Source organism: Cetorhinus maximus, chromosome 20 (assembly GCF_964194155.1).
Source record: "Cetorhinus maximus chromosome 20, sCetMax3.hap1.1, whole genome shotgun sequence".
In the NCBI taxonomy this organism is placed as follows: Eukaryota; Metazoa; Chordata; class Chondrichthyes; order Lamniformes; family Cetorhinidae; genus Cetorhinus; species Cetorhinus maximus.
The window spans coordinates 70,346,438-70,369,436 of NC_135898.1; the positions used below are offsets into that span (position 1 = coordinate 70,346,438).

General features: G+C 43.8%; 1 protein-coding gene across 1 annotated transcript in view; it reads left to right on the forward strand.

The window, feature by feature from the left end:
• Positions 1–2,807: 2,807 nt before the first annotated feature.
• The window catches only part of tcerg1l (transcription elongation regulator 1 like), a 345,583-nt gene continuing 325,391 nt past the window's right edge, over positions 2,808–22,999 (forward strand). The window contains exon 1 of the mRNA XM_078565305.1: positions 2,808–3,024. Within this exon, the coding sequence (XP_078421431.1) occupies positions 2,808–3,024 (217 nt within the window). The remainder of the gene's footprint in view (positions 3,025–22,999) is intronic.

The window sequence follows — 22,999 nt, forward strand, 5'->3', positions numbered from 1 at the left end:
CCATTGACAGAGCAATTAAACTAATTAGTGGACCTGCCCGTCCAACCTTAAGGTTGGCGGGCAGGCCAGGAGCCCCGGCGGGAAGTAGAAAAAACATGAAACCTCATCCATGGGCGGGATGAGGTTTCATGTAGGGTTTTTAAAATTTTAATAAAGTTTTTTTGGAAATTATGAACATGTCCCAATTCATGTGACATTGTCACATGAGGGGACATGTTAAGGAAATTTTATTTTTCTATTTTGAGCTTTTTCACATTTAGAGACGATCTCCCTAAGGCTGCACTTAGCTTCAGGGAGATGAGTGCGCTCTTTCGTGCGCATGTGCAAATTTTTCGATTTTAGGAATCCCCCCCGCCTGCACAGGGAGTGCATAGCGCTTCCCTGCGGACGTCACTTAATTGGCCCGCCCACGTAAAATGGCACCGCGCCTCTGATCGGGAGCGCCGATCGGAAGCAAGCCCACACGCGCCCGCCGTTCAACGATGGGAGAATAATTCAGTCCTTAGAATTTTAATTGTAATCACACGGGAAATGGGAAAAAGAGAGAGCGTGTCAGTGGCGCACAATTGTGGTTACGACATTAGGAATGGCATACTGTTGACCAAATCCTGGCCAAGCAGCCTAGACAGAGCAGATAGACAAAAACTGTCAAGAGCCAGATGGCAGAGATTTAAGGTAATTGGCAAAAGAAACAAAAGCAAAATGAGGAAAGACTTTTACGCAGCTGGTGTTTGGGATATGGGATGGACATCCTGAGAGGTTGGGGGAGATTCAACCATGGCTTTCAAAAGGGAATTTGATAAGCACCTGAAAGGAAAATATAATCGCAGGGCCATGGGAATGGGTGGGGGAGTGAACCTAGAATAATTTCTCTTGCAGAGAGCCAGCAGTGGGCCAATGGCCTCTTTCTGTGCTGTAAGCATTCTATGATCCTGTGTATTTATAGATGATATTCTTGTAAAGTTAGGCCAATTTGTACTGAGTGCATAAACTGTTTAAGATTAAGAGACAATATCCAGGCGATGTGATGGTTCCCACAGCTGTTACACCGAGCAGACGAGTGAGAATATACTGTAGGGATGTTTCGGTAATTTAACATTACGTAAAGTCCTGTCTCTCCTTTGTGGGAATTGGAACTGTTTTGAATAAATTGGAAGTGGGCCACTTTTCATATTTTATTAAGAGACTAAATTAGCCATTTCTCATAATGTATTACGTTCACTACAAGTTGATGGCGACTGTATGTGTGTTGAACAGTGCCACAGAGCAGTTTTAAAATATCATTTGGCTTATTTGTTAGGTACATTGCCTGATGGGGAATTGAGCTATAACTGCTCTTGGATGTCCCAAGGTTAACTCAGATGCTTATTGCTGGTAGCAGTGTTCTAATTAAGCCAAATTTTGGGCAACAAGAAGGAATAATATCTTCATTGTGCTGAATTCTGCCTTTCTCATATTTCAAAATCACTCTTACCACTGATGCTGGTAAGCTTTAGATTCAATTCAAGTTTAGTAAAAAGCTCCTCCATCTCTAAGAGCCCCTAGATCCATCTCCGTAACATCACCCGTCTCTGCCCTTGCCTCAGCCCATCTGCTATTGAAATCCTCATCCATGCCTAAGTTATGTCCGGACTGCTCAATGGCAATACAAAAGCAACATACCATAATGATGGACATCTGACATAAAAAAAGAAAATGCTGGAAATACTCAGCAGCTCAGGCAGCATCAGTGAAGAGAGAAACAGAGCTTACATCAATTCCAGTGCTCTCCTGGCTAGCTTCTCAACTACCACCTCCTGTAAACGTGAGCTCAGCCAAACTTTGCTGCCCAGACCCTAACTCATACTATTGTGCTTTGCTGATCTACATAATCTTGCAGCTTTACAGCAGCCCGAATTCGATATCCTTCATCTATTCAAATCCATCTGTGACTTTGCCCCACTCAATCGCCAGGACTTTCCAGCCACGCCCATCACTGGGATCATCCAGTCCCCGCCAAAAATCAATGGACTTCTGCCTGGGCCACCAAATCTCCTGCGGCAGGACCCGCCCACGACAGGGCCTGAAATTCTGTAACCTACTCCAGCCCTACAACCCACTAATATCTCTGCGCTTCTCCAGTTCTGACGTGTAGCATGTTCCCCAATTTCCTTGACTGCACCATTGGTGGTGTTGTCTTTAGCTGACTAGGCCCTAAACTCTAGAATTCCCTCAGTAAACCTTTCCACCACTCTACCTCTCTCCATCTTTAAGTCACCCCTTAAAACCTGTCTCTTTGACCAGGCTTTTGGTCACCTGTCCTAATATCTCTTTATGTGTGTCAGTGTCAAATATTCTCCAATAATGATCCTGTAAAGTATCATGGAATATTTTACTATGTTGAAGGCACAATATAAATGAAAATTGTTACTCCTATTGTTGCTTATCTCCCTAGGATGATGTTGTGTTTGTTTTCATTTCACAGGCTATGATGCTGAAATAAATGCTAGTAATATCATATTAAAGCTATTGTAAACCAATTAAGATTAACTATGTTACTTTAACAACAATTGTTTGCATCTAAAGTATAATTCTGGCTAAAAATGGAACAATGAACATTACTTTTGCTCTCCCTACTTCCTCTGTTTTTTTCTTGACAACAACTTAGATTTATATAGCGCATCTATCCCATGGTGCTTAACAAGAGGATAGCAAAAAAAAAATTGAATTTCTTTTTGACGCCAATCCATAGAAGGAGAAAGAGTTGATCAAAGAATTAGGATTGAGGAGCATTTTAGAAGAAGAGCGACAGAAAAACAGAAAGGGTTATGGAAGGAATTCCAGCGCTTAAGACGAAGGCAGCTGAAAACACGGCCACCAATGGTGGTGCCATTAAAATGAATGATGTGCAGGAGGCCATAGAGCTGGTGGAGACTATGCAGGTAGGAAGGGGTGAGGTCATGGAAGAATTTGAAAACAAAGATGAAGATTTTAAAGTTGAGATGCTATCGGACAGGAAGCCAATGAAGGTCAACAAACACAAGGGTGATAGATAAATAAGATTTGAACAAATTAAGGTGCAGGTAGCAGAGCTTCAGATGAGCACAAGTTTATGCAGATGGAATATGGGAGGACCGCCAGGAGAACGTTGGAAAGTCAAGTCTAAAAGTATATAAGGCAAGAATGAGGGTTCAGCAACAGGTGAGCTGAGGGAAGGTTAGAGTTGAGCAACATTAAAGAGGTGGAAGTAGGCAATCTTGATGGTGTGTGGATATGTGGTCGGACACTAAACTCAGGCTCAAACACAAACCAAGGTTGGAAATGCTCTTGGTTAGCTTAAAATATCAGATAGGGATGGAAATGGTGGGCAGGGAGCACAGCTTATGGCAGCAACCAAAGGCTTCTGTCTTTCAGATATTTGGTTGGAGGAAATCTCCGCTCATCCAATATTGGATGTTGGAAAAGCAGTATGACAAATCAAAGACAGTTGAGAGGTCCAAGGAGATGATGGTGAGATAGAACTGAATGTCATCAGCATACATGTGGAATCTGATGTTGTGTTTTCGGATATTGTCGAGGGGCAGCATGTAGATGAGAAAGAGAAGGGGAGCAAGAATGTGTCCTTGGGGAACTCCAGAGGTAACAGATTGAGAGTGAGAAGAGAAGCCAGCTGATGATTTTCTGACTATGGGCAGGATTTTACCATTGGTGAGCGGGGGTGGGGCCCGCTCACTGGCGCGTAAAATAATGCGCGATGACGTCGGGGGCAACTCCCGATTTAAATTTTTAGGAAGGCGGGAGCGCAGCAAGATCAGCTGCGTGCCCGCCGAACTGTCAATGGCCAATTGAGGCCATTGACAGGATCAATTAAGCAATTAAAGGACCTGCCCGTCCAACCTTAAGGTTGGAGGGTAGGCCAGGAGCCCCGGCGGCAACTAGAGAAAACATGAAACCTCATCCACGGGCGGGATGAGGTTTCATGTTGGCTTTAAAAACTTTTAATAAAGATTGTGTAAAAATTATTGACATGTCCCAACTCATGTGACACTGTCACATGAGGGGACATGTAAGGGAAATTTTATTTTTCTATTTTTATCTTCTTTACATGTAGAGCCGATCGCCCTGAGGCTGCACTTAGCCTCAGGGAGATAAGTGCGCTCTTTCGTGCACATGCGCGAAAGAGCACACTCTTGATTTTAGGCATTCCCCCCCGCCCACACAGGGAGCGTATAGCGTTTCCCTGCGGACGTCACACTGGGCGGGCCTTAATTGGCCCATCCACGTAAAATGGCGCCGCGTCTCCGATCGGGGGCACCAATTGGAAGTGCGCCTGCACGCGCCCGCCCATCAACTTCCCCCCCCCCCCAACAGGGGAAAAATTCTGCCCTATGATTAGATAGATAAGATTGGAACCAAGCTAAGGCAGTTCAACCCAACTGGACAACAGAGGAGAGGCATTGAATGGTGCGGTCAACTGTGTTGGACGCTGCAAATAGGTCGAGAAGGATGAGGAGTTAATCATGGTTACAAGTCATGAAAAATGTCATTTTTGACTTTAAAAAGAGCTGTTTCAATACTGTGTCTGGATTTTGACTAAACACAAGTATTTAAAACTATTCGCTTACCTTATCTGTTATTTTACTGATCATTTAGGACATGCAAGCAAAATGTTTAAACACTGCCATTCATTGCTTGAAACAGTGTGTATCACCTCTTGTTTTTGCCCAATTTCATAGCTGGACGTGGAACAACGTTGACATGGTCACATCATGTGTGCAATCAGGTCAATCATTGATGAATGAGAGCTTGAAAAGTCCTCCTAAATGTGTGCATTTGTCAACAGCCCCCATAACCCAATAGCACCTGGAGAAGTAGATTCATCCATGGCACTGAGAGTGTTAAGTCAATAAATTTCTATTTAATTTGTACAACGAAACATAGAATTAATTAAAGCTTTACTAATGCAATATGACACATTAAGAAGCAGTACTAATGGTTCTTAAGAACATTAACGATTCTACATTATCTCTAATGAACCGATTTTCATTACATTGTATTTCTACATTGTTCTGAAGTGAAACTGAAATGCAATTTGCCACATTGTTGTACAATTATCAATTTCAGTTTTCAACTCTCAGAATTCTGCCTACTCACTGTATGAATAGATTGATGAAAGCAGTACCCACAGGACCTACAGGATAAGACAGTAATGCATAATGCAGATCATTCTGGAAAATTAGGGGCCTCAATAGTTGAAGATGGAAATGTAATGTGGATGAGGTTTAAATATGAAGTTCAAAACATGAAATGGAAATTGCAGACTGTGTGATGAAGAATGAAGATACAAAAATTAAGAAGACATAACATCAACCTGTAACACTGCAGCACCACTACTGGCGATTGATGACTGACTACGGGTGGTGATTACCGGATCATGATAAGTACGTAAAAATTGGGGCTGGAATCTTCCAGCACCCCCGCCCCTGGCGGCGGGTTCCCCCACAGCAGGGCTGGCGAGCCATTGAAAGCTCCATTCACATCGGCAGGACCGGAAGATCCCACCGGCTTGAGGGACTTTAAAATTCCAACCTAGGAGCAAGAATAGCTAAAAGGCCTCCTTGAGGCTGCTCTGCCATTCGATAAAAATACGGTTGATCTTTGACCTCAACTCCATTTTCTGGCCCTATCCTTCCCTTAATGTCCAAAATAAAGTAAGTTTACAAAGACCATTTTCATTACAAATTATGGCAATAATAGAAATATGAAAGTAAGGATAGAAGATATGAATTTACAATAGAGACCGAATTGCGTCTTGTGCATTCTGATCCAATAATAAGGACTTTCTAACTGGACTTCACCAGAAGATCACATTTGGTCTTGACTTCCCAAGTGCTGTGCCACAGGAGATTAATTTGTGTGTGTGCATGAATACTGGAAATAACACAGTTGACCCACTGGCACCTGAAGAAAACAGGTTAAGATCTTCCATGTAACCTCTTCAATAGTGGTGGTAGAATTGGTTGACAACTGTGTAGAAGTAAATAAGATTTATGGCAGTTGGCTAGAAGAGCAAATGCCTCTAGGTTTGATTCCAGATTCTTTGCTGACAAAATTTCAGCTTATATTTGTTCTCTGGAAAGAAAATAAGAGCTTATCAAATACAAAGGCCAGAATTTTTCACCCCTGTTGGCGTTGGGTGTCTTGGCTGGCATGAGCAGACAATATGGCGACAAGGCCAAAATTCAGTTTTACGCCATCGTGAAACCAGTTTGCAATCACCTGCTCCGCCCTCCAATGGCGGGCCGCCCTTCCCGCTGTCCAACGTTGGGAACTTAATTTTAATCCATTTGTATCCCGTCATCTTGGCTGTCTGCCGGAATCATCCCCACCCCCAACCCACGTCGAACTTACCTCCCAGGTTGGCGTGACTTCAAGTCGAACCTCTAGCTTATCTGCCTACTCAAGCAACGCAGAAAGTGCCACCAAGTGCTCCTGAACTTCGTACCCCTCGGGCACAGACTGCAAATTGATGAGCATTTTAGGGGGCTGCAGAACAGTTGAACGACTGGGCATATTGTACAATCTCCTTGCTAAAGCTGGCCATGGAGCAGTCACTGGTGGAGGTGCTCACAGACCCTTACCTCGCCTTCTAAGTTTTGGACCATCTCCCCCATGGTTCAAGCTAACACCCAGCCTTGCAGTGTGGGTTAGGAGAATACCTGCTCCTGAGCTGAGAGCACAGCATGCAGTCCAGCGGGTGAAGCTGCCGCAAATCGGTCAAGTGGAGTCGGGCGGAGATGGGTGAGGTTTCGGGCAGCCATGCACGGCACTAAACTCTGGCCATGCAAGTGGTGGCCAGCACTCTCCAGCACCGTTAAGGGGCCTTGAGACAGAGCTGGAGCTGCCCACATAACCATGAGATGTCCCTAGGAGACTAGCTAACCGATGCATCTCTCTCTTTCACCCTGTAGGCAGAATACATCAGGGGCATGGAGCCTGTTGACCTAGCTGTATGCCTCATGGCTTACAGGGAGCAGAGACAAAGGAGAAGCAAGTTTCGGAGGCACCTGGCTGGGCAGAGGGAAGAGCAGAACCCTCAAGAAGAAGGGACTTACACCTGGCAAGTCATCCAGCTGGCCGGTGACGATCTAGACCACCCCTGTGCAAACGGTGAGGTAGGCAGCCCTCAATTAAGTGAGGATCTAGCAGTGTGACATCCAGCAGACAATCGTGCTGTGAGTCAGTTCCCCTGTTTCGCAGTCCCCTACCATGCACGAATTATCTCTCCTTGCTTTTGCAGGCACATCCGGGAAGCAATCGAGAGGGTCCATGACCCAGGTACTCGACTCAAGCCCTGAAGACACCTCATAAGAATATGATGACACCTTCATTTAAGCCCCATCACAGCGCTCATCCACACCTTCCACCAGCGCAGAGACACACCTCGGTGAGACCTAGTTCTACAGTAGCCTCAGGATCACAATCTGGTGAGCACGTCGCACTTTCTGATCCACAGCAGGCGGAGGCGGGGACTTCCCAGTTTTCCGACACTCAGAGGACCGCTGGAGGCCAGAAATCTGCTGAGCCTGAGTCAGATGAGGAGCCTCAGGACTCGGTCATACCTCAGTTGCTGGAGCTGCAAATGTAAGCTCAGGGATACCAGGAAGGGATGTCCACTGCACTCCTCAGATTGCAAAGCACTATAGAGGAGTCTGTCTACCTTCACTCTGAGTTGATAGCACTGGCATGCCACCGCACCGAGGTCAATACTGGTAGGATGGCAGCCACCATGGAGACCTTGGTCCAGGACATCGGTCCTGTGCTGCTGCACAGGCTGAACTCCATCGCTGACGCCATAGTTGGCCTCCAACAGTGTCAACGCGAGAGTGGAATGGGGCAGCTCGATCTCACTCCAGCTTCCCCTTCTCCTCAAGGCGAAGGGGCCCTCGGGGGATTCCAGAGTTTAGGCAGCTGAAGGCACAGCCACCAATGTTGGAGCAATTAAAATCGGGGATGCTCAAGAGGCCCGAGTTAAATGAGCGCAGATATCTTGGAGGAAAAGTGGAAAATAATGTGATTTGTATACATGTAATATTAACAATTTATTTTCAACTAAACCAAAATGAGTATGCACTCCTCTGTGAATAAGGAACTAAATCTGAATGTACTCTGTGCATTCAAAATTCTTCTGTGTGGCAGACTGGCTTGCTCCTGCATTTTGAGAGTATATAATTACGTTGAATTCAAGTTGCAAAGGAGCCTGCATATTATTTGACAATTCTCTGATTCTCTGCCAAGGTATATAGCAAAAACTCTAAAAGCATAATCACTTTGGGTTGTTCTAGCTGTTGCTGAGCCTTTTTATAGTAATCAGTGTTTAAATTATGTTCCTAGTTCATCAAAACATTTTCTTTTAGCCTATCATGGGATGTGGGCATCAGTGGCAAGGCCAGCATTTATTGCCCATCCCTAATTGCCCTTGCTAGTTCATTTCAGAGGGCTGTTAAGAGCCTAGAGTCACATGTAGGCCAGACCAGGTAAGGATGGCAGATTTCCTTATCTGAAGGACATTAGTGAACCAGATGGGTTTTTGCGACAATCAATGATATTCCCATGGTCACTATCACTGAAACTAGCTTTATATTCCAGATTTAGTAACTGAATTCGAATTTCCCCAGCTGCCGTGGGGGATTCAAACACATGTCCCAGAGCATTAGCTTGGGTTTCTGGATTATTAGCCCAGCAACATTACCATTACACCACTGTCTCCCCACATTGAGGTATACAAAAAGTGTAAAATGTAATATTAATAGTCATTAAAGGAACATTGTTATCGTTGTGCAGAGTGTTAAGAATTATCAGCCCCAAGAGCATTTTATAGAAATTCTTCAAATCTGTGCTCCTGGTCTAAAGCAACAGCCTGCAAAAGCACATACAAGTCAAATGTCCTTTACCCGAAACCCTTGGGGCTGATTGCATTTTGGATTTCAGATAATTTTGGTTTTCAGATACCATGTATAAACTTCTATTACAGTAGCCTAAGCCCAGGCTCGCAATAGTCTAAAGTAAATAAAATGTCTAGAAAAGTAAGATGCATCACTGAATAATAAATACAGGGTACCCGCAAAAAGTTTCTTTTTGACATGTTCACCACAAAGATCGCAAGGTAAGCAGTGCAGACGAGCAACTAGACTTCCCACACTAAAGGTCCATGAGGTTCAAAAAAGTGCAGTTTTTGGATGTGTTCAATTTTCGGATTTACGGATAAAGGATACGTGACCTGTATCGGGATTTCAGGGGCAGGTTAGCAGGCTCCATGAGATTTTTCCATCCATTAATCTGCTGACTTCCATGGCCTAATTCATTATTTACATTTTTGCCTTAAACCTATTTTGTTTTTGCATTGCTGCCCTACAGAGGTAAAATAGTGATATTATACACAAGATGATCTTATTACATGCAGTGAGTTAATAAGCGTTGGAATTTATGATTCCTTGAGATTGTTAATCCTCAGTCCTCCCTGCTCCATTTCTCAAGGTGCTAGCTTATGTTCAGGTACTACTTTGTGGGCGCTTGCAGATTTCCAGCAGTCTGTAAGTGTATCCATTTGACCATGGAGGGCATCAAGGCTGAGCCCAACCATACTCGCCAGATGTATGCATATATTTTCCAGCAAGAGTAGTCAGACATGCATGCCAACAGAGAGAATGTAGTATAAGCTGCCCAAAAAGCTGAAGAGGTTAAGGTAGCATTAGATTTTTTAAAGTTTATAATGTTACAAAAAAAAGCAGTATGACTGAGGGTTAGCAGAGTTTTAGAAACTGAAGGCTGAATCATCCCTCATTTTCACAAAGTGCGGAAGCGGGCGGGAAAAAAGTCATTTTACCCATCGGCCACAATGCCGGGTTTTCACACCCTATCATCCCATTCCCACCTCATTAATTATGCAGCCAAAGGAAGCATGCCGTCTCCCTGGCGGGCAGCCTCTGATTTGCCCGCCACGCTGTTATCTCTCCGCTTCCTCATGCAGGGCACCATATTTAAACTGCAGCTGCATGCACATTTTTCAATGCTTGCAGCCCAGGAGGGCACCGGTGGAGGTATGGCCCCAAAAGCCAAGAAGAGTGCAGCCCCCCCACCCCCGATTCATTGTCACATCCCTGGGGCGCCTTCTGGACATCGTGGAGGCCCACCGCGATGTCTTCTACCCCTACCCTGGCCGCAGGACGCCCATCAGTCTCACCACTCCAGCTGGGAGATGGTGGCAGAGGTGGTCAGTGCCAATGCTGCACACAAGAGGTCGGTCATCCAGTGCAGAAAATGGATGAATGATCTCATCCGTGTTGCCAGGGTAAGGCAACCGTCTTATCATTCTAAACTCACACACACCCAAGGCCATTACACATTCACTGGCATCTCACTCTGCCAGCTCAAGGGACATCTCCACTCACTGTCTCATGCACATCCTCACATCTCCATCTGGCCTCATCTCCTCTAAAGACTGTTGCTTCAGCCCTCACCATCTTGAGGCCACTTGCACAGATTAACATGTGCCCCCATGCACACCCTGTGATACCCCCCCTTCCCCAGTATAATTGTTGCGCTGCAACCTCTTCCCTTGCCTGAGGCCTCTTCTCCCCCTCCCCCAAGCAGGCCCTAGCCCTGCGGCCGTTGAAAAGCCACCCCCGCTTTATGGCTGGTCTGGCAGTTAGAGGCGTGCCCATGAGCCCCCTAAAAGCGATGTGGTGCTGCCTGCGAAGCCTAGTGCTGATGACTGGGAGTGCTGCCCGAAGCAAGGTAAGCAAACAAACCTCGAAGTCCCAAGCGGAGGACAGCTCACCAAGTGCACGTTGCTTACGTACAGTTGTGAAACACATTGGCGTGATTGCACGCCGACATGCCCAGATGATCCAAAGTGAGGGATGATTCTGGCGGGCAGGGCTTATAATTGGATGTAAACATATTAAAATGGCGTTCCCGACATGCAGCAGCGGGAAACGCGGCCCGCCATTGACGGGTGGAGCGGACGATCGCAAGCTGGTTTCACGGCGGCATAAAACCGGTTTTTGGCCTTCTTGCCATATGATGCCCGCCATAATGCCCGACACCAATGGGGCCGGAAAATCCTGGCCTAACAAATAATGACCAAAAAAACTGATAAAGAGAGACAAAATAGAAAATGAGAGTAAACTAGCAAGAAATATAAAAACAATTTGTAAGACTTCTCCAAGTTCTGAGGAAGAATAACAAAAGTTAAACATGTGCCCCTTAGAGGCTGAGAAGGAGAAATTATAATGGGGAATAAGAAAATAGCAGATTCATTAAAGAAATATTTTGGGCTGGATTTTTCTCTCCCAAAGCTGAGCAAACCCGTGTTACATGGCCCAAACTGGAGGTGCGTGGAGCTGCAATTTTAAAGATATCAGCCAATTCCCAATTGACACTATTTTCCCAGGGTGGGAAACGTGGCAGGTTATGACCCAACATTCACGTAAAGTAACATTGGGGTTGCCAGTTAAATATCACCTGCAAATGCAATTTTCCCTGACGTTGGTATTTTCGTTGAGGTGGGTGAATTCTTAAAGGCTGTGGGAATCATGCCACGTAAATCAATTTGTGAAACTTGGAGGAAGCCTGCTGTGAAGTCAGGAACCTTTTGACAGGTGAGTTTAAATGGCCTTGCCAACTTCAAATGTCATAACGTGATGGCATTTAATACAGTGATTGACCATAGGGCTCTGTCCTTAAAAAGGTAAGTGACCAATAAATTGATCAGCACAATGCCAGTGTTCACATTCATGTGAGTACTTTATCAACTGCATGAAGTTCTCTTATGCATTCAACAGTATTGGGAATCGGATTTAAATAGGTCCAGATACCATGGTTTGTGGTTTACATTGATTTAAAGTCCAGAGATCTGTTGAGACAATGGCACCTGTTCAGATTTTTTTTTAGACTTCTTTGATTAAAATTCTGTTGATCCTTTGAAAGAGAAAGGAGCAGATGGGGACACACCTGGTCAGACGACTTCAAAGACTGTATTACATTGAGCTGCGTAATCCCATTATGAATTAATTGCTGAGTTCCAAACAGCACCAATGGATTTATCTCAGCAGGTGTTGTTGGCACAGCTGGTAGTGATCTGCCAGAATTTCCTAAATTCTGGAAGGATCGCAGAGGATTAGAAGGTAGCAAATGGAGCACCAGTATTCAAGAAAAAAAGGATAGAGAAAACAGGGAAACAGTTAGCCTGTAGTTGTAGGGAAAATGCTAGAATTCGTTATTAAGGATAATTAGGCAGAATCAACGTGGTTTTATGAATGAGAAATCATGTTTGAGAATCTATTAGAGAATTTTGAACTTGTCATTAGCAGGATAGATCAAGGGGAACCAGTGGATTGTTATATGAGATAAGGGCTAATGGGAATTGGGGTAATCTATTAGCAAGGGGTTAAAGGACTTGTTAAAGGACAAGAAAACTGAGTAGGAATAAATGAGTCATTTTCAGATTGGCAGGCTGTTACTAGTTGGGTGCTTCAGTGATGTGGCATCTGCTGTTTACAATCTATAATAGTGACTTAGATGAAGGGACCAAGGTTATTGCTGAGTAAATGCAGACTGATAACACTGCCGAAGATGCCTTCCATCACTTTGCTGATGGCGGAGATAGACTGATAGGGCCATAATTGGCCAGACTGCATTTGTCCTGATTTTTGTGGAAGGGAAATATCTGGGCAATTGTCCACATTGTTGAGTAGATGCCAGTGTTGTAGTTGTACCAGAACAGCTTGGCTAAGGGTATGACCAGTTATGGAGGACAAATTTTTAGTTGTGAGGGCCCATAACCATTTCTTGATATCACGTGGAGTGAATCGAATTGGCTGAAAACTGGAATGTGTTATGCTGGGGACCTCAGGAAGAAGCCGAGATGGATCACCCACACAATAATTCTGGATGAAGATGGTTACAATTGCCCTACCCTTCTCTCTTGCTCTGTCATTAAGGATGTGGATATTTGTGGAGCCTTCTCCTCTGGTTAGTTGTTCAATTGCCCACCACTATTCTTGACTGGATGTGACATGACTGCAAAACTTTTTTTCTGATTCATTGGTTGCGGGATTGCTTGGTCTGTCTATAACATGTTGCATCTGCTGTTTAGCATGCACGTAGTCCTGTGTTGTAGCTTAAGGTTGACAACTCATTTTTAGGTAAGCCTGGTGTTACTCCTGGCATGAGTTCCTACATCCTTCATTGAACCAGGGTTGTCCCCTGGCTGGATAGTAATGGTGGAGTGAGGGATATGCGGTGGCATTAGGTTACAGATTATGGTTGAATACAAGTCTGCTGCTTCTGATGGCACACAGCGCCTAATGAATGCCCAGTTTCGAACTGCTGAACCTGTTCGGAATCTATTCCATTTATCAGAGTGGTAGTGCCACAGAACACAATAGAGGATGCCTTGGTTGTGAAGATGGAACTTTGTCTCCATTAGAGTTGTGCAATAGTCACTCCTACCAGAAGTGTTATGAACAGGTAGATTGGTGAGGATGAGATTAAGTTTGCTTTTCCCTCTTGTTGGTTCTCTCACCTACCTGTTGCAGGCCCAGACTAGCAGATATATCCTTTAGAACTCGATCATCTCAGTCAGTAGTGGTGCTACTGAGCCGCTCTTGGTCATGGGCATTGAAGTTCCCCTACAAAGTATACATTCAAGGCCCTTGTTAAGCTCAGTACTTCTTCCAAATGGTGTTAAGGACTGCCAGGCCACTCTTTCCCAACTGTATCCAATATGCCACCACATTGTTGAATGGTATACAGCAAAGATTGAGTAGATTTGTTTGTGAGATGAGTGGGTGATCCTATATGGAGAGATTGAGTAGAATGGGTCTTTAGAAAAATGAAATATGATGGAATTGTTTGGTATCTGGGATTGTGGCTCGGTTGCTTAGTCTGTTGGGGCAGGCTGGGTACAGAGCGTGATCTCTGCCCCTCAGTGGGTAGGCACAAAGCACACACCATACTGTGCCTCAGGGAAAGTGAATGACCATCTGCAATCATCTGTTGGGTGTTCCAAGGCAGCTCACTGGAGAAAATACTTTGCATTCTGGACCCCTTCAGCACAGCAGCAGCCACAGTTAAGTGCTTAAAGGGGAAGGGAATGCCAGTGGGGAGGACAACAATTGGGAGCTGGGAGGGGGGAAATTGGGAAGGCAAGCAACAGGAAAGAAGGCAATTAGGAGGGGAGTGACCTTCCAAAGAAGTATGACTATTTACAATACATATTCATGTTTAGCTACCATTACATAAGTGTATGGAACTGATGAATCAATGAGTCTATAAGTGTAAAAGTAATCTGTTGGTATGCCCAGATATTGTAATGGTAACCTTGCCTGGAGGTTTCTTTTTTGCTTACAGTGATCTGTGGAATTGTCATTCTTGGATGTTGTTCCTGTTTGCATTTGGGATCTTGTCCTACATACAATAGGACTGTACAGTGGTTGAGGAGCTGCAATGGATCTGATCTGTCCTTAGTTACACCGCACCTTTGCGCCTTTGTGTGTAATAACTTTATAGGATCTTGGTTCTGAACAAATCCTTGTCGCCTTGGCTGGTTGCCATGTACCTTCTATGAGATCCTGGATGCAAGCTTGTTGGCCCAGCTATAAACTTGGCAATTCTGTACCTGCATTTTTATCATGTACATTGGTCATGTTCTCTTGTAGTTTTAGAAATTGCAGTCTAGTTTCTGAGAAAGTAGAGTGGGTAAGAGTTTTTTTTTATATTCATTCATGGGATGTGGATGTTGCTGGCTAGGCCAACATTTATTGCCCATCCCTAATTGCCCTTGAGAAGGTGATGGTGAGCTGCCTTCTTGAACCGTTCCAGTCCATGTGGTGTAAGTATATCTACATTGCTGTTAGGTAGGCAGTTTCATGACTTTGACCCAGCAACAGTGAAGGAATGGTGATATAGTTTCAAGTCAGGGTGTTGAGTGGCTTGAAGGGGAATTTTGAGATGGTAGTGTTCCCATGTCTCTGCTGCCCTTGTCTTTCTAGACGGTAGCAGTCGTGGGGTTTGGAAAGTGCTGTCACAGGATCCTTGGTGAGTTCCTACTGTGCATTTTGTAGATAGTACATTCTGCTGCCACTGTGTGTCAGTGGTGGAAGGAATGAATAATTGTGGATGAGTGCCAATCAAGCAGGCTGCTTTGCCCTGGATGGCGTCAAGCTTCTTGAGTGTTGTTGGAGCTGCACTCATCCAGGCAAGTGGAGAGTATTCCATCACACTCCTGACTTGTACCTCGTAGGTGGTGATAGGCTTTGGGCATTCAGGAGGTGAGTTACTCGCCACAGGAGTCCAAGCCTCTGACCTGCTTTTGTGGCCAAAGTTTTTATATGGTTAGTCCAGTTCAATTTCTGGTCAATCGTAACCCCCAAGACGTTGATAGTGGGGAACTTAGCGATATTAATGCCATTGGATTTCAAGGGGCGATGGTTAGATTCTCGCTTGTTGGAGAAGGTAATCACCTGGCACTTGTGTGACACAAATGTTATTTGCCACTTGTCAGCCTAAGCCTGGACATTGTCCAGATCTTGCTGCATTTGCACATGGACTCCACATCTGAGGAGTCGCGAATTATGCTGAACATTGTGCAATCCTCAGCGAACATCCCTACTTCTAACCTTATGAGAAGGTTGATGAAGCAGCTGAAGATGGTTGGGCCTAGGAACTGCTGCAGTGATGTCCTGGAACAGGTATGATTGACCTCCAACAACCACAACCATCTTCCATTATGCTAGGTATGACTCCAACCAGTGGAGAGTTTTCCCCCTGATTCCTGTTGACTCCAGTTTTGCTAGGGCTCCTTGATGCCACACTCGGTCAAATGTTGCCTTGATGTCAAGGGCAGTCACTCTCACCTCACCTAGGTAGTAGATTGGTACGCGCTGGTCTGCTAAACATGAACTCTGCCAGTGAAGGAATAGCTCCACTTAAAGGTGCTGCCCTCAGATGTAACATTGCAATATGTAGTTCTTGTTTGGTCTGTCTACAGATTTTAAGATCTTCCTGATTGTACCGATTCATGGTAGAATTTGTCTTCGGTGATATGCAAATGATTTTGAGCTGAAACATGAGGAAAACACTTGTCAAAATCACATAATTTTGCGCACAACCTGTCCCCAAATTGCTAATTGTGCCCAAAACGCAGAAACTCTTTTTTTTTTCCCTATCTTTGGTGCTTCATATGATAAATTGTGAGATGACTGGATAGAACTTAATTTAGATTGATACGTAGTGTCTTACGTCTTTCTGATAATTAACCATCTTACTAGAGGAGCACTCTGACAAGTTGTAAGAGTAGACCATAATTTAGTATTCCGGCAGTGTTGATAAGGTTAGATTTTCTTTTCAAATTAGCCTTTGCAATTTATAGTTGGTTGAGAATAATATCACTGTTCAGCTTTTGAAAGTTAGTTTTGTTCTTCCTTTTTCATCCATAATCCTTTATTATGGATCACCAAAACGGACACTAAAGTCAGTGTTCAAACATATGACGCACTTTAATTGATTTCACCTAAACAATCCATCTTACCTGAGACATTCATCTGCCTTGCTTTGCCGTCTTGAAAGTGTGCAGATGTCTACTTTGGATTTACAAAGAAGATTTAATCTGGATGCAGTACAGATCTTATATCACAGCTTCTTGGTAAAAGGGGTTATATTTTAGCAATCTCTTGCCACTCAAAATGACTTTTTTTAATTCTGAAGGTGAGCCCTGACAATAGTAATACAAAATGCTGTCTTTCAACTCTTGTCCAGGGGCACTCCAGAATTTATGATTGCCAGAAAGGGGTCAGACAAAGTGCCTAACATTTAACTGATGGTGATGTTTTATAACTGCCTTTAACAATTTTGCTCATGATGATTGATAAAGCCTTGGGTCAATGCTTTTCTTGTTACCCAAATCAGAAAAACGTTCAATCAAAATGATAGTCAGCTATGTAAAGAATGACGCTTCCAAAACATTCAAGGAGGTTATAATAAAGTTTTGAAATCTGATGTCAGTAGGGGCGGCAAGGGAAGAAATTCCATAGACTTTCCGCCTGTCTCTTGAGGAGGTCAATTGAACTCCTGCAGAATTTTCCACTTAAGAACTGTATTGACCAGACCAAAAACAGTTAGTTGAAGTGCTCAAAGTATTCACTCTTCATTGAATCATTATAATCGTTTATTAGTGAATCACTGACTTTTAAAGCATCAATGGGGAAGTAGGAAGAAATGTTTTCATGTAGAGGATTATGAGAATATGGACTGTATTGCCAGAAGTGGCCATTGAAGCCAAGTCGTTCACACCACTTGCAGCGATTTATATACAGAGTTGAAGAGGGAAATTTATAGGCCACGAGAAGAGCACAAAAATTTGAATAGAGTAGAACATGGCTCCAATGTGAGACATATGCATGATAACTGAAACAGTTTCTTTCTGTACTGAAATTTCTATAATTCCACTCAGCTGCTTGTGCTGTCACCCATAGAGGAAGATGATTGTAGAAACATTCAGGAATTGCACTAGAATATTTTTATCAAGCAGTGTCTCACAACTGAATATGCTAATGGTGTTGAATGGATTCAGGAGCAGCAAGACTGACTTGGGAGCATTTGTGGGAGAGACAACGGCAGTCTATTCAGAATAGTGGCTTAACCCACATCTCAGAAGAGTACTTACTATCATCCCATTTCCCCCTCTGCATCAATAAGACATTTTTTCCATTTTCCACCACACATCAGATGACTTCCTGAATGAGGTTGAAAACTGAATGTCATATTAGGTCCACTTTTGTGCTGTGGCTCCATGCACACTCGATTGAGATTGTCCCAAATTAATTTTTCCAGATCCCAGAGGTGAGAAACCTGCATTAAATAATCCCACCTCAAAAGACCCATCTATATTGCTCGCTGTAAAATGATTGAAGAATTGAACTTAAAAACATGCCGAATTTGTTTGAGTAAAAATCAAGCAGCATTGCATCAAAAGTGGCATTCCAAAATGAGCTGTCTCACTCTTGTTGGCAGAAACCCATTGAATTCATGAGCTCGAAACAGTTTGAATTTTAGATCTCATCATGTTATACGATGCAACAGGCTCAGCTTGAACCACTCAGAAGCTATGCTTTAGGCTTGCCCTGCAAAACATACAGAAGAAAAGTACAATGGAATCCTAGTTGTTGAAAACATTAAAAAAATAGTCATGTGTGGAAAAATACACCATGGGCAACCAACCATGGGTAGCTTTCATTTTACCAGGCGCAATCCATATTATCCACATCTGGATACTGCATGAATTTGTTGAACTGGCACTAAAATCAATTAAGCTTAAACCAGTTTTTCTCTTTCAGACTGGTATAAGACAAGCTTCATTGTTTAGTTTAGAACTCAGCACTGTTTAATTGGCTTGAAATATATTACACCAGGGGCAGGATTTTCCCCTCGGGCGGACGTGGCGGGCAGGACCGGAAATGGCCGTGAGCTGGACCGCTGCCCACGATCGGGCTCCGACCATGATTTCACACCAGCTAGCCAGCCGGCCAACGTGAAACGTGTGTTAAGGCCCTCAGCGCTGCTGGGGTGGGGACAGGAAGAGCACGAGTGTTGAAGCCTGCGCGTGCACAGGGGAGCATGCATTAACGGCTCCCTGAAAGCAAAGAGCTGCCTCAGGGAGCTGAAGAAATTTAAAATGAAAAATAATATCAGTTTACAAATGATACAGAATATCCCCACATGTGACTCAATCGCATGAAGAGGGACATGTTAAAAATTATGTTAACTTTTTTTTTAGTTGGAAACTCCATCCTGCCCATGGATGAGTTTTTGTTAAAAAATGCAAAAGCCACCTGGCCTATTCGCCCATCCGCCAACCGAATGGTTGAGCGGACAGCGAAAAATACAAATTAATTGCATGCTTAAGGGCCTTTTGTAGGCTTCCTAATTGTCAGCGGGCGCGCTGCCGCCTCTTGCAGCGCCCACCAACCGAAAGCTTGTGAGTACGCGATAATGTCGGGACACTCGCCCGACACCATGATGCACTATTTCACTCCGGTTCGGGAAAAATTCTGCACCAGAAATACCCTCATGTAACAAAAGCAACACAGAACAAAATGCACAATTTACACACAAATGTAGTCCTACGCTCAGCTCCACCCCATATGCCCCAACCAAAGAATTTCCCTAATGCAATGTCTCTCTCAAATAGTTACTTGTACCAAACACTGCATCAAATGTATTCTTTGCTCTGTCATACATACCAGAGTAGGCTAAGAAATACATGAATTTTTAAACAAAATATATTGGATATTGCTGAAAGGAGAGACATGTTGCCGACCCTTTTTGTCTTGCACTCATCAGGACAAGTGCAAGAATGCCAAATTTCAAATGATCACAACAATTTATACTACAGGAGAAGAGGGTGCTGATTGAATGGCAAATCAGCTGATTGGCTGAGGCATTGCCATGGAGAAAGCAAAGGAGAACTACAAGTTCCTCAAACTTCTGGGTAATTTGAAGAATGGCACAAAGCTTCAATATATTCCTTTTGTTTGCGGAGAACGGGTCCCTGCATATGAATGTATGTCACTTCTAGTAAGCGTATATGAACCACATTATGAGCTTGTCTGATTATCTTAACTTGGTTGTTAGTGTAGCTATTATTACACTCAGGATTATTCAGCAAGTTGAAGTGAGGAAATGAAATAATTTGATATTAAAAGTGATATTAAGAGTGCACTAACAGCTTTAAAAGTAGACAAATGTAGTTATTAGCATTAATAGCTTTAAGCGTAGTTGTAAGAACTCTAAGTATGGTAGGAAATATAGCCAACGCATAGGCATGATGGGTATGGTGCTGTGGGAACCCAAGTAACAATCACAAGTCATAAAACTTAATGACCTTCACAGGATGGGTAAACAAATGTTAGAGTGATAAGAACCTAGACAGGGAGGCATTTGAACCGAGGTATTTCCCAGCCTCTCAGTGAGACAGTGAGACATCTGCACCCTGAATAATTCTGCTCATTATGTATGTAGCTGGAGGTTGTACTAGGCAGTATAGTGAAATGTGATAACCAAAAGATATAATTATGCTATGCAGACCTTGTATTGTCAAGATCCTTGGAAAAGCAACTAAGATGATCTCTCCCAGAATATGCTTGAATAAAACCATTGCTTACTAGAAAATTCACATACTCGAACGGTCTCAGCTTTATACCATATCAAAGTGCTGCTCAATCACGGATTCACATCTAACAGTAGATGTTCAAACGCGAGCTGGTTGAGTCGGTCTGTACTCTGCCAATTACGAACAACCAAAGGAACATGCTTTTTAGTTGATCAGCCAATCACTGGGACATGTGGCCTACGTATCTGGCATTGCACCTGCTCTGAAATTCATACACCACTTAACTCAAATGTGCGGTAGGCACAATGTCTTTTTGGACTGACGGCAGCATCCCATTAGTGGAAAATGCCACTCAAGCAGCCACTGCATGGTGGCAGCATGAAACAATTTGCTTAACCTGTTGTTCAAATTTTTGAGATACTTTGTTTTTAAAGGTAATTTGAGGCAGACTAGGCACTTTTCAGGTCGGGGAGTTCCAGAATTTTGACCTAGCAACAGCGAAGAGTCAGCCATGTAGTTCGAAGTTCAGATGGTGTGTGGCTTGGAAGGGGAACTTGCAGCTGGTGGTGTTCCCATGCATCTGCTGCCCTTGTCCATCTAGGTGGTAGAGGTCACGGGTTTGAAGGTTCTGTCAAAGAAGCTTTGGTGAGTTGCTGCGGTGTAACTTGCACATGGTACACACTGATGCCACTGTCAGTGGTGGAGTGAGTGGATGTTTAAGTTGATGGATGGGTTACCAATCAAGTGGGCAACTTTACCCGGATGGTATTGAGTGTTTTGTGTGTTGTTGGAGGTGCAATCATTCAGGAAAATGGGGAGCATTCCATTACCCTCCTGATGTGCCTTGTAGGTGGCGGACCGGCTTTGAGGCGTTGGATTCCTCGCTGCAGAATTTCAAATCTATGACCTGCTGTTGCAGCCGTAGTTATATGGCTAGTCCAGTTAAATTTCTGGTCATAGGTAACTTCCAGGAGGGTTATTGGGGTGGGGGTGGGGGGGTGATGCGGATGTGTGGTGGTGGGGGATTCCATGATGGTAATGCGGTTGAACGTCAAGGGGAGATGGTTAGATTCACTTTTGTTGGAGATGGCCATTTCCTGGTGTGTGAGGGTGAGGTGGAGTATCTGTATGGTAGACATGAGTCATGACTGGTGCTGTGTGAGTGATGTGGGTGTGATGCATTGAGCAGTGTGAGAGACTGGTATATGACGGATAAAAGGTGTTATGTGAAGATGTATTCACTGACCTTGATCACCCACATGTGGTCATTAGACTTTTTGTGGCACTGTTGCTAGGCCCTCAGGCCTGGACTCCAGCAGTAGACCTCCCTGGCCTCCTGCTGTCAACCCTGTCAGAGGGAGGTGCTTGAGAGCCTCCGTGACATATTTCCTCCAGTTTGCTAAGGCCTCTAGCGCCACACCCATAAGCCCGTAACCCCCTTCTCTGCTATGGCATTCCATTTTTCTTCTTTAGAGTTACAGCAATAGTATTCAACAACAGCTTCCTGGAATTAAGTGCAGCTTCCCTTTAAGAGGGACAGACTGCCTTTAAGAGTAGAAGGCTGACTACACCACCTGTTGTCAGCACAACGTTGCTTGGCTCTCCCGCAGAGCTCAGAGGCAACCGGCAGTTTGACAAATGCTTGGCCCTAACCTACAATCATTTAAATGAGGTTGCAGGAATGGATTTGGCATGGACAGTTTGCGATCCCTGTGCTCAAAACATGAGGCAAATCAAATTTTAGCACTTCATAAGCCCAATAGATACACACAAGAATTTGTTGATATTGTGTAACTTTGCATTGTTTCATTTGTTTCGTACCTTCAACACTCTTTTCCCCTTTGCAGAGTAGTGGGGAAGTGTTGGAAGGTTTAGTAGGCTGATTATCAACCTGTTGAACCACGTTGTGAATTCTCTTTCTTGGGCCAACAAGCCCTGGAGTGGGATTTGAACCCAGAGGTTTCTGGCTGAGCAGCAGGGACACTACCGACTGAGCCACAAGACCTCCTGTTATTCCAATAATTGATATTGTTTTCATGAAGATAACATCTGGCTTGCAGAAAGGATAATGAACAAATTGGCATATAAGGCCTGATTCCTTGCTAGACAAAGATGGGAAGGAACTCTGCTGGGGAAATCATGGGCCCACAATGTTGATGGTCCACGTATTAATTTAAATGAAAGGACTATCAAGGGATGCAAGGTTGCAGTTTTTCAGCCAGTGCTCCCCTGAACACCCAGCTACCTCTTCAATTATTTTACTGGGACGCTATTATTTGATAATGCAGTACAAAGCACAGTGACGAATGTTTAAGAGATGAGTTAATTTAATTGAACTAAAAGCCAACAGGTAATCAGTTATGTTTTCCAATTTGTTTTTCATATTTTAATTGTATTCAAGGTTTATTAACGCCAATGTTCTTTCACTTTAAATCCCACGTGATATTTGCTGCTGGTAAATCTTTCATTTCAATTTCAATATTTCTCTAAAAAGAACAGTCTCATGCTTTTGAAGTGGCTTAATAGTCAAATAATATATGTAATGTTGTTTAAGACGAATGCAGAGAATAACATTTCAGGATTAATACGTGTTGTCTTGTGTTCAGGGTCTAGATGAGGTTCTTTAGGATTTGACTGGTTTCCTAAGAAAGATATTTAAGTCTGTAAAAAACATGATTATTTATTTGCTGTTCTATGTACATCTCAATAACTCTACATGAAACTCTTTCGAGTTATCAACAGTCACAGATTGCAACTCTTTCGAGTACAATCACAGTTCTTGGTTTCCGGGAGTGGGACATGAACCCACAACCCTCTGATTCAAAGGCGAGGGTGCTATGAACTGAG